Here is a 12,359-nt window from a genome sequence, read left to right as displayed (position 1 = left end):
CTTATTTGTGAAAATTGACCAAAGTTGAATAGATTATATAACTTATTAAGATTTATCTATTGATGATAAAAACCTGTTTGCTATGTCTAGCCATCAGCCTTTAAAAAAATTGTTGACTTGCCCTCTGGGTGCCAACACCTGGATATATATATTTCTTTCTTTTGCAATTTCTGCAAAATAAGACAGGCGCGTAATACTTTGTATATCGAGAATTTTTATGTAAAAAAACTATCTATCCATGTAGGAAAAACGGATATTTGTTAATGTTCCCATTGTCATACCTATATTTAGCAACATGATGTTAGTTTTTTTCTGTGAAAGGGAACTAGATAAGGACAGTGAAACTATAGGTCATTTAATTATGATAAAAAAAACTCATTGCTTTGAAATTTGGATGGCTTTTTGTTTGCTCAAATTACGGAATTGCTGTGCCAATAGTGTAATTGATAATACTTGATCCTGGTGTTTTAGGAAGCATTAGGTCTAAATTAATGTGTTAATAATGTTTCTGGTCCAATTTGGCCGTTTTTATGTTTGCTCAAATTACGGAATTTATCACTTTCATCCTGTTTTTCAGGAAAGCGTTCTTGTATCTCTTGATTTTGTAATCCTGGTTCAAATTTTGTTTGTTGTTTTCTCAAATAACAGAATTTATGGTGTTAATAGTGTAATTGATAAGAATTTGTCCTGTATTTCAGGAAAGTATTAATTTATCAATCAATTCTGGCTTTTGTTCCTGTTTGCTCAAATAACAGTTTATGATGGTTGTTGTGTTGTTGTGTCCTGTATATGAGGGGAATGTCCGTTCCTGTATCAATTGCTTTATTAGTTTGAACTAATGTTATCAATGTAGGTCATATTTTTGCCTTGCGATTAAAGATATCTTGTTGGACCAATATGATATTTAGTATGCCTCCACCGGAGGTATTATGTTTCCTGGTTGTCCGTCCGGCCATCCGAGGTTGCAAGTGTAATTTGTTGGTACGGGTAAGGCGTAGTAGAGTGATGCGATTTGGCGGAAGGGTGGCATTTCAGTGATCTTCAAATTCCAGTAGGTGTTTGTCGCATAATATGCTTATTTGGTAGCTCATTTGCATAAATATCATTTTGTCCAATTTCTCAGAACTGGTGAGGCATATAGTGATGTGGACTTGGTGAAGGAGTAGCAATTGACAGTCTTTAAATTCCAGTAGGATTTCATTGCAAAATGTGCAAATTTGGTAGCTTATTTGCATTTTTTTTTTGCCCCAACTCCAAGTGAAATTGCCCTGGTTTAAATTTTGCATGTCAAGGTCAGTGGAGGCATTGTGGCCGACCGCACACAATCCGAGAACCGCAAAATTTTAGCTTGTTGTATGATTAACTGATACTCTTGAACTACTATCCATAAAAAGGATGTAGAAACAGTATTAGTTGCATATTAAACTCAAATTAACCCTAACCCTGTTTCAAACTGGTTAACCAATTGGGCATTACTTCCTTTCTTGAGTGTTTCTTTCCCTCTGTGTGGTAAACAAGGATAGGTATCTTCATTTAACCCCTTAAACAAATGCATATCTCAATTCTGTCTTAGTATCCTTGCTTTATTTGTGGAACAAATTCTCTATGTCTGTCTGCTCAGCAAATTCTCTTTCCACTTTTTAAAATCTTTAAAAAGAACATTTGAAGTAATAATTTTTATTATGTAGGCCTACATGTTTGATGTTTCAGCTGATCAATTATTTTCATCATGTAGGCCTAGATGTGTTTTGAGTATCGTGCTGTGTGAAAGTCTTAAACATGTGGGTTTGATTGTAGGAGTGGGTTGGTAGGGGGTATGACTGGTAGGGGTGTGTATGCAAATGATAAGCATATTTTTCTACATAAAATTATCTGTTTAACATGTTGTCAATAATTCAATGTAATTGATGATAAGTAGATCTTGTTGAATATGATTTTGTCTCATCGAAAATTGAATTGAATTTTGGCAAAATTGCGCAAAATTGGTTGATTTTGCCCCCCTAAAATTCACTTTGCCCCTATTCCAATGCCCCTGACAAAATTCCTGGTCGTAACATTAAAATGTGGTGATAAAGAGCCTTTTCGATAACTTTCTGTAACATTACATTTTAGCAAAAAGGATGTATGATTAGCATGCAAATGTTTGTAATAAGGTGTAAACAATAGTCATATCCATATTTGGACATGCGGTATAGATTTATGCTTCCTTGGGATTTGAAGAACACCTCCATATTTGGACGATGTGGATTTTATGCAAAAGAGGGTATGCAAAATGATTAATTGTAGTGTTGTTTATCCAGGTCTCAAAATCTGTGTCAGCCAGTGCTTTAGTTAAATTGGAAGTGATAACATCTGGGGCAACTTATCTTATTTATGTAATGTAGTTGTCATCCACAATAATCCGTATCTCTCATTAATCCTAGTCTTTATCTGTACTCTAATCTGTGTGTGTGAGGTTCGCTCCGTAATCTTAATCCTTTTTGGCTTTGTATCTCAATTTAAGGGGAAGCTGCACCAGGATTGTTGTGAAATAGGGGTATTTTAGTCTTTTTATGTTTTTTCTAAATTAAAAATCTATAGAATTTGGGCCTTTATTTGCTTTTTATTTGATTCAAATCGGACATTTGGTTCAGAAGTTGCAAGTAATCAAAGGAACAACGTGTGCTGAAAAAGTCGCTAATTGAATTCTGTCCTATACTAATACACGTAATGTATTTCTTATGTATTGTATTGTTTTCAAGGCTTATATTTAAGGAATTTCCAGCTAAAAATTAATTTCTGAATAATGTAATATGTTTATTGTCTATAAAGAGTGCTAATAATTAGTATAAATGTTATTGTTGTCAGAAACATGATTTTATAACATTTGATATGCATAATTGCTGCCTAATTAACATATTAAGTGTTTCTAGACTTAAAATGCCATTTTCTGCCAGATGTTGTTTCGTCATTTTTTACCTTATGCGTCACTTTTCTTGGTAATGGTGTATCTGTTTAAGCTTATTTTTGGCAAGTATGTTGGACATACCTGTATCTAAATATTTATAGAAGGAAATTTTGAAAAACATCTGGTAACCATGGAACGACCGTTTTTGTAAATTTTCCGCCAAAATGCTAAATTTACCAATTTTAATGCACCGTAGCGTAACTGCATACAACCTTTTTTGAAAATTCCTCTATACATTTTTTAATTAGACCTAAATTTGTCAAATAAAACAAATTTCAGAAAAAATACCAAAGAACGACTGAGAAAAATGACGCTAGCGACATCATGTGAAAATCCAACATGGCATTGCCGTTACCATGGCAACCGTTATAACGACGATCATTTTTTGGCTGGAATCGCTAAGTTTGATCAGCACACACATTCCCACCAATTTACAAGTGCACAGGTCAAATACTTTAGAAAATCACTTTTTTCAGTGCAGCTTCCCCTTAAAAAAAGCTTGGAGGGCCTTTTTAAATTGAGAAAGCCAAAACTTGATTTGTTTGATCACAAATTCACATGATTAGGCCAAAAAAAGGTTTGTTTGTCCATAGAGACTTATGAAACAGTTGGGTCGGTAGGTCGGATTTTTTTTTTTTTTTTTTTTTACAGATATTGCACTTGAAACTGACAATTTGAAGACTGGTAAATAAGTTAAAACACACAGCACTTTACTGGTTTAACTCTTAAGATGGTTCTGCATGTTATACTGTTCATTTTCTTTACATTTTCTTTCTTTAAATTTATACTAACCACTGTTTTACTAGCACATTCAACGCAAATTTAAAAAAACAACAAAAAAAACGGTCGGGACCAGGGCACACGGTCGGTCGGACGTGGACAAACAAACAATTTTTTTTTGGCCTTACTGATGAACTCATGTGTAGTTGGGATTTTTTTTTTCAATACACTCATAAGTATACCAAGAAGGAAAGCTTTCACTATTTTTTTTTTCAATCTATTTGCAACTGTAAAGTGTGTCACTTTTGTGATGAGTATTAATAGTAAATAGTATCCAAATCTAATTGTGTGTCTTTGTTCCCCTCACTCCATATGGATGACTTGCAGACAGGGGCAACACAGGGAATTTTTTCTGGGGAGAAAAGAACATTTGAAGGGGCAAAAATCTGAAAATTAACAAAGTTATGTTTCCCAAAATTACAAAGTAGTGCAGAGATTTCAATCAACAAAAAAATATTATTGTATGATTATGTACAGAATTGAGTAAATATTAAAAATATGCACATGCATATGAAACTGCAATTTCCAGCGACATACACTGCCGTCGTAACATTCACTTCATCGGGCATGGTGCGCCATCGTTGTTGTTTAACACACATGTCCCAGATGGGCGTTTTCTTGTAAGTAAATTTGGCACTCAATTTGGGCTGGTGACAAACCTGCTTAGTGTACTACACACATGTATGTACTGTAAATGTACATGTATATAATCTTTTGTGAATTCCTTTATTTTTACGACAATAATCTTATTCTGGATTCCTTTATTTGTACGTTCATTACAGGTGATGATGGTGCAGACACAGGTGCAAGTGATTCAGCTGGATGGGGCAGTTATCTACATAAATGGTCTGGTAGTATGACGTAACCAATATCGTATGTGTCATTGGCCCCTGAACATGTTTAAAACAAAACTGTCCATGTAATCTCTTGGCAGTTTTGTTTTAAACATGTTCAAGGGCCACAGTCAAGTTAGGGGATAACTGTGCAATTTGTAATATTAAACACGTCACAAAAAGAAAGTCCACGATTGTTTGAGTGGTCGTCATTTTCAACACATTAATTAAAAGCAATAAAATTTATAGTAACATGTGGAGGATTTTGTTAGCTGTAGTATGATGATACAGTACTTGGGCAAAAAGAAATCGGAATAATTGAGGAATTATTATAATAATAAATGTTTTGCAATTTGAAAATCACAGCAATGTCATTCAAATCTCTATGTTAGATACAGGTTTTAGCACTTTTTCAGCGCCAAGGGGACCCTGACAGGCCCTCCCTGACACTCCAAAATGTGTGCTCAAAGCTGCTCCATTTGAAAACCACACCCAGAGTCTTAGCTAGCCACCTGTATGCCCATCATTTTGGACAGACAGTTTGTTCCTGGGATGGGCAAGATTAATGCATTTTACAGATGCTAAGTTCTAAAAAAGAATACTTGTTCAAGTTCTGTGAATTCAAAACAAGACCAGACTAATAATTCAAGGCTATATAGCAATAGATATTTGAACCCCCAGATGGAGCAAAGGGCTGGGTTATGAAGGTCAAATTTTGGACAGGCAGTTTTGGTGAAAATGATAGGCACTTGTCAAATCCTAGCTATAATTAAAGACAGAGATAAATGCAATTTATCGCGTCTGATGTCACTGTCAATTGCGATCCTTGATTGGTTAACACAGGTTAATCAGCGCGTAAAAGACCGATCTATTTGGTGCTGATCGGAGAAAAGGAATAGCAGCAAATGGCGAAAAAAGTTCGTGACTTTTACAAGGCAAAAAGCAGCTTTTCTAGGGATTGTGGATATGGTGCCTTCACCAAAGAAAGTTTCTTACTATAAAGCCCTAACTTTTGAGATGGTTTGCATGTCGAAAGGTGCAAAATCAACAATAAGGCGCCCGGTTATAAATCCGCGTTCAGCAAGTCATCATCACGACACTTGTAAACAAACCGTGCTCGAGTTTGATTGACAGGTGACGTCAGACGTGATAAATTGTCTTTATCTTTGTCTTTCATTATAAGACCTTGCCGCAACTGCTTGAAGATTCCAGATCCAACCATTTTCATCAGTAAATCAGTAAAAAGTGGGAAAGATGCATTAGATTTTAGAATTCTAAACAAGATTATCGAATTTGAGGCAAAATTGTGCAAAATTCAACTGGATTTTATATATATATCTGCAATTTTCAACTGGAATTAAACTCTCCATGTGGGTGTCGACTGCAGACGACAAGTATCAAATTTTCTTAAAATATTAAAAAATTTCAGAATTTTGTACGATTTTATGACCATATTAGGAAACAGCATGAAAAATCCATTTAAATGAGTACAAGCAAGCCTAGTATTAGTTCAGTGGTTCTTAAGAGTTCTCCTCTTGATATGGACTTTTAATGTTGAAGTCTGTGGCTAGCATGCAAAGCATTAATGTAAAATTAGAAAGAAAAAAAAACCAACAGCCTGATTGAACATAATGGTGCAACTGGAATTGAGATGCCAGTGGGGGTGTGTATTTAAATGGCATTGCCCTATTTCACACCACATAACCTGTTTCAAGCTGAAACTATAATGTAGTAGTACCCAGGTCAGTATGGTATCATTATATAAGAAAAGACAAACTTGCACCGGATTATTGGTTTTTGTTCATGGAAACTTGCACTGATGGTTTAGAGCTTTATGTTTTGTACCAACCAGTATCAAAATGAGATAATGATGATAACATCTGTTTCCTAGAACTAATAGTAATGAACTTGACACTATGAAAACAGCACATGATTTGCAGGAATTGAAACTTCTATTGTATTATGTCCTTCAGTTAAAATCACATGAAAGCACATCCTCATGGTTTTTTATCGTATGGTAATGTACTAATGTTGCATATCAAGTGTCAGCTTATCTAAGTCATTTTCATAACGAGTTTCAGTTGAAATCAATTGGAAAAAGTGCCAAGTTTTGAGTACGGAATTGTCCTTGAGGTTTGTCGCATCAAATACAAGATATATCCGCTCACAACTATATACTGAGTTGGTTTCAATCAGGGTAGTATGCCAGATTGTTGGCTACACTGGCCTGTCCTGTAAAAATGCCCCGACCAGCTATCTACAGCGACCCCCTTCACCAGATCACTTGTACTTGGATGAAGTTTCATCAGCATTATTTCCTAGATTTTTGCTGTTAATGCATAGATATGATATAAAACAATAAATTTAAAAAATAGCTCAATAATTCCTGTATTTTGGAACAACAACTTTGTGATTTAAAGTAATTGGTTCCACTTCCTTCAGATTTGCTCATAGTAATCCTTTTTAGCAGGTCATTATTTAAGTACTTTTGGTAATGTTTGTTCGGCTTATAGGGTGAAAATTATTTCGGCTTTTGTTGGTGCATGCGTCAAAAAAAGTCCCAACTCACGCTCACATAAATTCATTATGCAATGCCCAACTAGCGTAAGCACTGCCCCCAACTGTGTGCACACCATTCTATATCAATACACGGTGATATGAGTCTTATTTTTCCACCTTATAATAAGCCGTACAAACTTTAGCAATGGAAGATTGATTATTTGTGCACATGTTTAATATTATTTGGAGATTTGTACAAATTTAGCTGTGCTGTCCTTGAAATGGGATATTGGGATCCGTATATGATGCCTTTGAAAATCTCACAGAGCACTTTGTACAAAACACAGTGCACCACTGTTGTTAGACATCCTATGATTTTTGCTAAGCACAGCTCGTGGGTGGGGCACCTTATTGTACAGTACAGAATTGCTAATCTCACATATCCAGTGGCACGGTCATGGCCATTCGGGAACATTATTATATAAAACCCTCATAAACAAATATGTACTCAGACAAAGGATTTGAAATGGATGTGGTGTGAAAGGGTAAAATGTGAAATTTCACCAAATATAGTAAAGATTAAACTAGTAATAATGTAACACTTTTATGTTATGGACTTATGGTTATACCTGCCTTATCTTTAAGGCATACATGTACTTAAGCATTATGAGGTGTGCTAAATTCTAAAAGTGATGCTTGAATAAATAAGTTCTGTGAACTCAAAACAAGACCAGACCATTAAATCAAGGATATAGCAATAGCTATTTGAACTGAATATGCCCCCCCCCGGGCAGAGGTGTGGTTTATGATTTCAGGTTCATATTTAGGACAGGTAGGTTTGATGAAAATGACGGGTGCTTGTAAAATCCTAAGACCCTGATCATCACTATTTTTGGCTGCGGTGGAGACGACCACAAGATTTCTCAATGCATATCGATCTCTGGCAAGTGCAGCTATCTGTTTTGTTTGAATCATGCCTTCACCATACCCTCTAGCACACGTTGCATGTAATTTACATAAGAGGTATGTGGGCATCAAGGTCTCCAGGGGTGCATTTCACTAAGGCCGTATAAAATTAATGTTTTGGTTTTTTCCTCAATTTCTGGGATTTGTCAGATTTTTTTTCTTTTTTAGATTTTTCAATTATTTTAGACTTTGGAATGATTTATAAATTTTTCATACTTATAAATAAGTTTATTAGAGAACAAGGACCACTTCCAAGTCTTTTTGTGGTACTCTAGGGGGTTTATATCTCAGAATCTCACATTTGAAAAAAAAAAAAAGTGCCTCATCGTTTCCTCGAGCACTGTTGGAAAAGACCGAAAACTACAGACAATGCTGATTTTACACTGAAAAAAAAACAACACCTCCCTCCCTCATCAATTCATGAAAATCCTCTGGACGAGAACCAAAATATTAATTTTATACGGCCTAAACTTTGTAAGTCTCAAAATCAATCATAACTTACGACTCTTTGTAAAATTCATTTAACTAAACTGACTTACGATCGGTACCCTTCGTATATAAGTAATAGGGATTTATTACAGGGACCCTTTGTAAAAGGGTATTTGTAACTTGCGAACTGTAACTTAAGACACAAAGGGTAAAAAGTTTAGTGAAATGGCTCTTAGGACATATAATATGGTATATTAATTAATTGAATTTATGATTATGTGACGAATGGTCACAAGAAATGGACATTGTATTATATGAAATATGTAAATAATTTATTTTTTCTTATCTTTCTATCTTAATTTCTAAAATCTTGACTTTATTAATGAAACATTTGACTTAATCAATGTGTAATTTGATTGGGCTGTGCCAGTTGCAATCCATACACCTTATATGGAAGACATGTCCTTAATTACCCACACAGGGGGTGTAGACTTCAAATGGAGCCACCCATTCAGGTAACTCCATTTGAAATCCACACTCCCTGTTTGGGAGATTAAAGTCATGTCTTCCATAGGGGGTGTGTAGATTTCATCTGGAATAGCCCATTGATTCAGATCACTACCTTGTAAAGGCAATCGTACTGTAAGACATTAAGCGATATGTATTTATTTCATTTTTTCTTATTATTTAATGGCTACATGCTGCTTTCTGTACCAAATGTATATTAATTAATGGATAATCATGGACTATTTAATAAAATTGCCAAAAGTACGCTAAAAGTAAAATAGAAAATCGACTCAATAAAATGAAATTTTCTTTGAACATAAATGTGACCTCTAGTATGAAAGTTCATCTGTGTTGGTAAGGTACTTTTTCATAGCCAGTATAACCACCAAAATTATTGGGTGGCCAGCCCCCCCCCCCTCACCCCTCTGTTTCGGAGCCACTGAAAAACTGCAGTTGGAGTATAATGCGACATGGAAATTTCTGGTATCCCTTTTACAATTCATTGATTGGGCTATTCCAAAATTTCCGAAATTTATATACCCCCTATGGAAGACATAACCTTAATCTCCCAATGTAGATTTCAAATGGAGTTGGCCCATTCAGGTAAACCTATATGAAACTTGCACTCCCTGTGTGAAAGATTTAAGGTCATGTCCTCTACAGGGGGTGTATGGTTTGTAACTAGAATAGCCCAAGGTTGAAATTTCAACTTGCCCACTTGGTGTACGTGGACCCGATCATGTTTCTCAAAATTGGACTTTGCCAAACACTTGTCACATATGGTATGAGTAACTTATTATACACTGTCAGTACGTGGTGCACATGGATGTAATGAAAACTGAACTTTTTTTCCCTCCAAATGTTGTGACTGATGTTTGATCAGTTAGCCAGTATCCACAAAACGCTATTCCAGTTGAAATCCATCCACCCCTATGACAGACATGACTTCATCTTCATCAACACAGTGTGAATTTCAAATGGGATTACCTGAATGGGTGACTCCCATTTGAAATCTACACCCCCCCCTAATCAGACCCAGTGCTCCCTTATCATGGTCAGTGACCCCCCCCATAGACTGTCATTACTGCCATTGGACATAATAGTACCCATTGACCCCTAAACAAGTTTAGTCTACGTTGAAAATGAACTGCATGTACAACAAAACAATGTCAATATCCAGGTATTATTTATTCATCCTTGTGTCTGCTAAATACTGCTAAAGTTCAAAACTTACACTGTAGACTAAAATGTGTAGGTATTTTAGTCTGAACTTGTACAATTGTTATCTAAAATGTTTAAGAAACTATAGGATATAAAAATAAATTGTATAATAAAAGATTTATAAAAAAAGACATGAAGTAAGTTTGAGATATATGTTATAACCTATAATACTGTAAAAATACACAAAAGTAATTTGTTAGCCTCCTGATCCAGCTCAAATTATAAGAACAACCAACTCTAAAATTGCTGAATCTTGGGCCAGAAAAAAACACATTGTATTGTCCATTCTGCATTTTGTATAAAATTGTCAAAAACAGATTTCTAATGTAAAAGTCTGATATATTCTAAAAATGAGCCCGCCAAATTTTATTAATTATTATTTACCATTAAAAGGGCATTTCGTGATCCACAGCATCATCACCTCACTTTTCTCCAAAAAGTTGTGATTTTTATATCACTGGAAACTTATGGCGACATAATGTTTATATACAAAAAATTTCTTGCAGATTATTTCGTTTAGCGAAGATATCGTAAAATTGGAATTTCGTTCTGGTATACCAGAACGAAATTACAACACATTGTTTATGGAGCAGTGTTATAAGCCTACACATAATCATGCAAAACTCGCAAATGCAAAATCGGAATCAACTGAAATTTTGGGAATAAGCTTTTTTCGTCGATATCTACTGAAAAATGTCATAAAAAGAGGATGCTAGGATCACGAAATACTCCTTTAATTGAAATGTTCCCCCTTCTACCGCGTACAATGTTGGCATGCCCAAATGCCCATCTTCACCGTATCTTCTACCAACATTGTTTGGTGGGGAAAGGGGAGGGAGTACACGTAAGATGAACATTGAGACAACACTGTTATAATTCTCAGTTTCCAGTCACTCATATAGAAGAACATGGAATTAGAGTAAGTGTTCAAACACATTTTTTCCGGGATTGTAGCTGAATTTGAGTTATAGAATATGCTTGAATTAGCAAGATTTCAACAAAAGTGGATACTTCAATGATAAATATGGTAAAATATACATGTTTTTTCCATTTGAGTGGTGGGCTCTAGCATCAAAATGAACCTTCAGTGGTGGGCTCCAGAAGTGAGTGGATGGTGGAGCACTGCCGTCTACCATAGCTGCAACACTGGCTATAATATATTCCATCTGAAAACCACACATCCATTAGGAAGATTTTAAAACTCCTACCAACTTTATCACACAGTTTAAGTCATTTTAGGCCCAACAATTTTCACGATTTCATCGAAAACAAGGGAAATTTTTTTATTGGAATTTCGAACAAAATTTCTCAAATAGAGGCCCAATCGTGAACTTCTGAACAGATTTTTTTTTTTTTTTTTTCATTTCAGGCTAGAATGTAAGAAGCAAAAAAAAAAAAAGCCAGCTGAATTGATCATGTGATGCAACTGGAATGAAATAGCATTGTAATCTTCCATCATAGGGGGTGTTGATTCCAAATAAAACAGCCCAATAGGAAACAATATACAGGCAGTAGTTCCTCTTTCAACTATCCGTTTTTCCACACCAGTGAATTTGTATTGTAACCTGCGGTTTTTAATTGCATGATATATTCATGATTAATTCAACCACTACAAAAAAAAGGTGTAGTTTTTGGTGGATGGGGGCTGTACCCCAGGTGGTTACTGTCAAAGATTGCAACACTAACAATTTGTGGTTTTTACACTGGTACTATTAATAGAAGGAAAAAATGGCAACCTTGTTATATCCGCTAAAATTTATTCCTCTTTTTAAACATTCCAAAGCATAATGCCATACATGTATATTAACGGGTCTGATTTAGTGTCTAAATCAGTACATTTGTTTTTGTGGTCACATTCTAAAATAGGTGCTAAAAATGTCAAAATTTGCAAAAATATTCAGATATGGTTCAAAATGGTAAGTTATACCTGCAGTGGCATAGCCAGCACTTTTTCAGAGGGTGGCCAAAGAGGGTGGGGCAAGGCAATTTTCAGGGGGTAGGCAAACTTTGACAAAATGGTACAAAAAAAGGCCTAAAATCTTAAATATCAGGGTGGTCAGCATCCCACAGGGGGGGGCAAAACTTCCCCTTTACCCCCCCCAGCCACGCCACTGTATACCCAAAATGTCCACTTTTGAGAGGAGGGCTAAAGTCCACTTTTTACATGCAGCAAACAG

General features: G+C 35.3%; 1 protein-coding gene across 1 annotated transcript in view; it reads left to right on the top strand.

Moving 5' to 3' along the window:
- Nucleotides 1-5,427, top strand: part of LOC140169868 (uncharacterized) — a 39,334-nt gene extending 33,907 nt beyond the window's left edge. The window contains exon 21 of the mRNA XM_072193180.1: nucleotides 4,510-5,427. Within this exon, the coding sequence (XP_072049281.1) occupies nucleotides 4,510-4,592 (83 nt within the window). The 3' untranslated portion in view covers nucleotides 4,593-5,427. The remainder of the gene's footprint in view (nucleotides 1-4,509) is intronic.
- Nucleotides 5,428-12,359: the final 6,932 nt, after the last annotated feature.

Source organism: Amphiura filiformis, chromosome 14 (assembly GCF_039555335.1).
Source record: "Amphiura filiformis chromosome 14, Afil_fr2py, whole genome shotgun sequence".
Lineage (NCBI taxonomy): Eukaryota > Metazoa > Echinodermata > Ophiuroidea > Amphilepidida > Amphiuridae > Amphiura > Amphiura filiformis.
The sequence above is the reverse complement of the archived record's forward strand: the minus strand, read 5'-3'. Positions and strand labels throughout refer to the sequence as shown.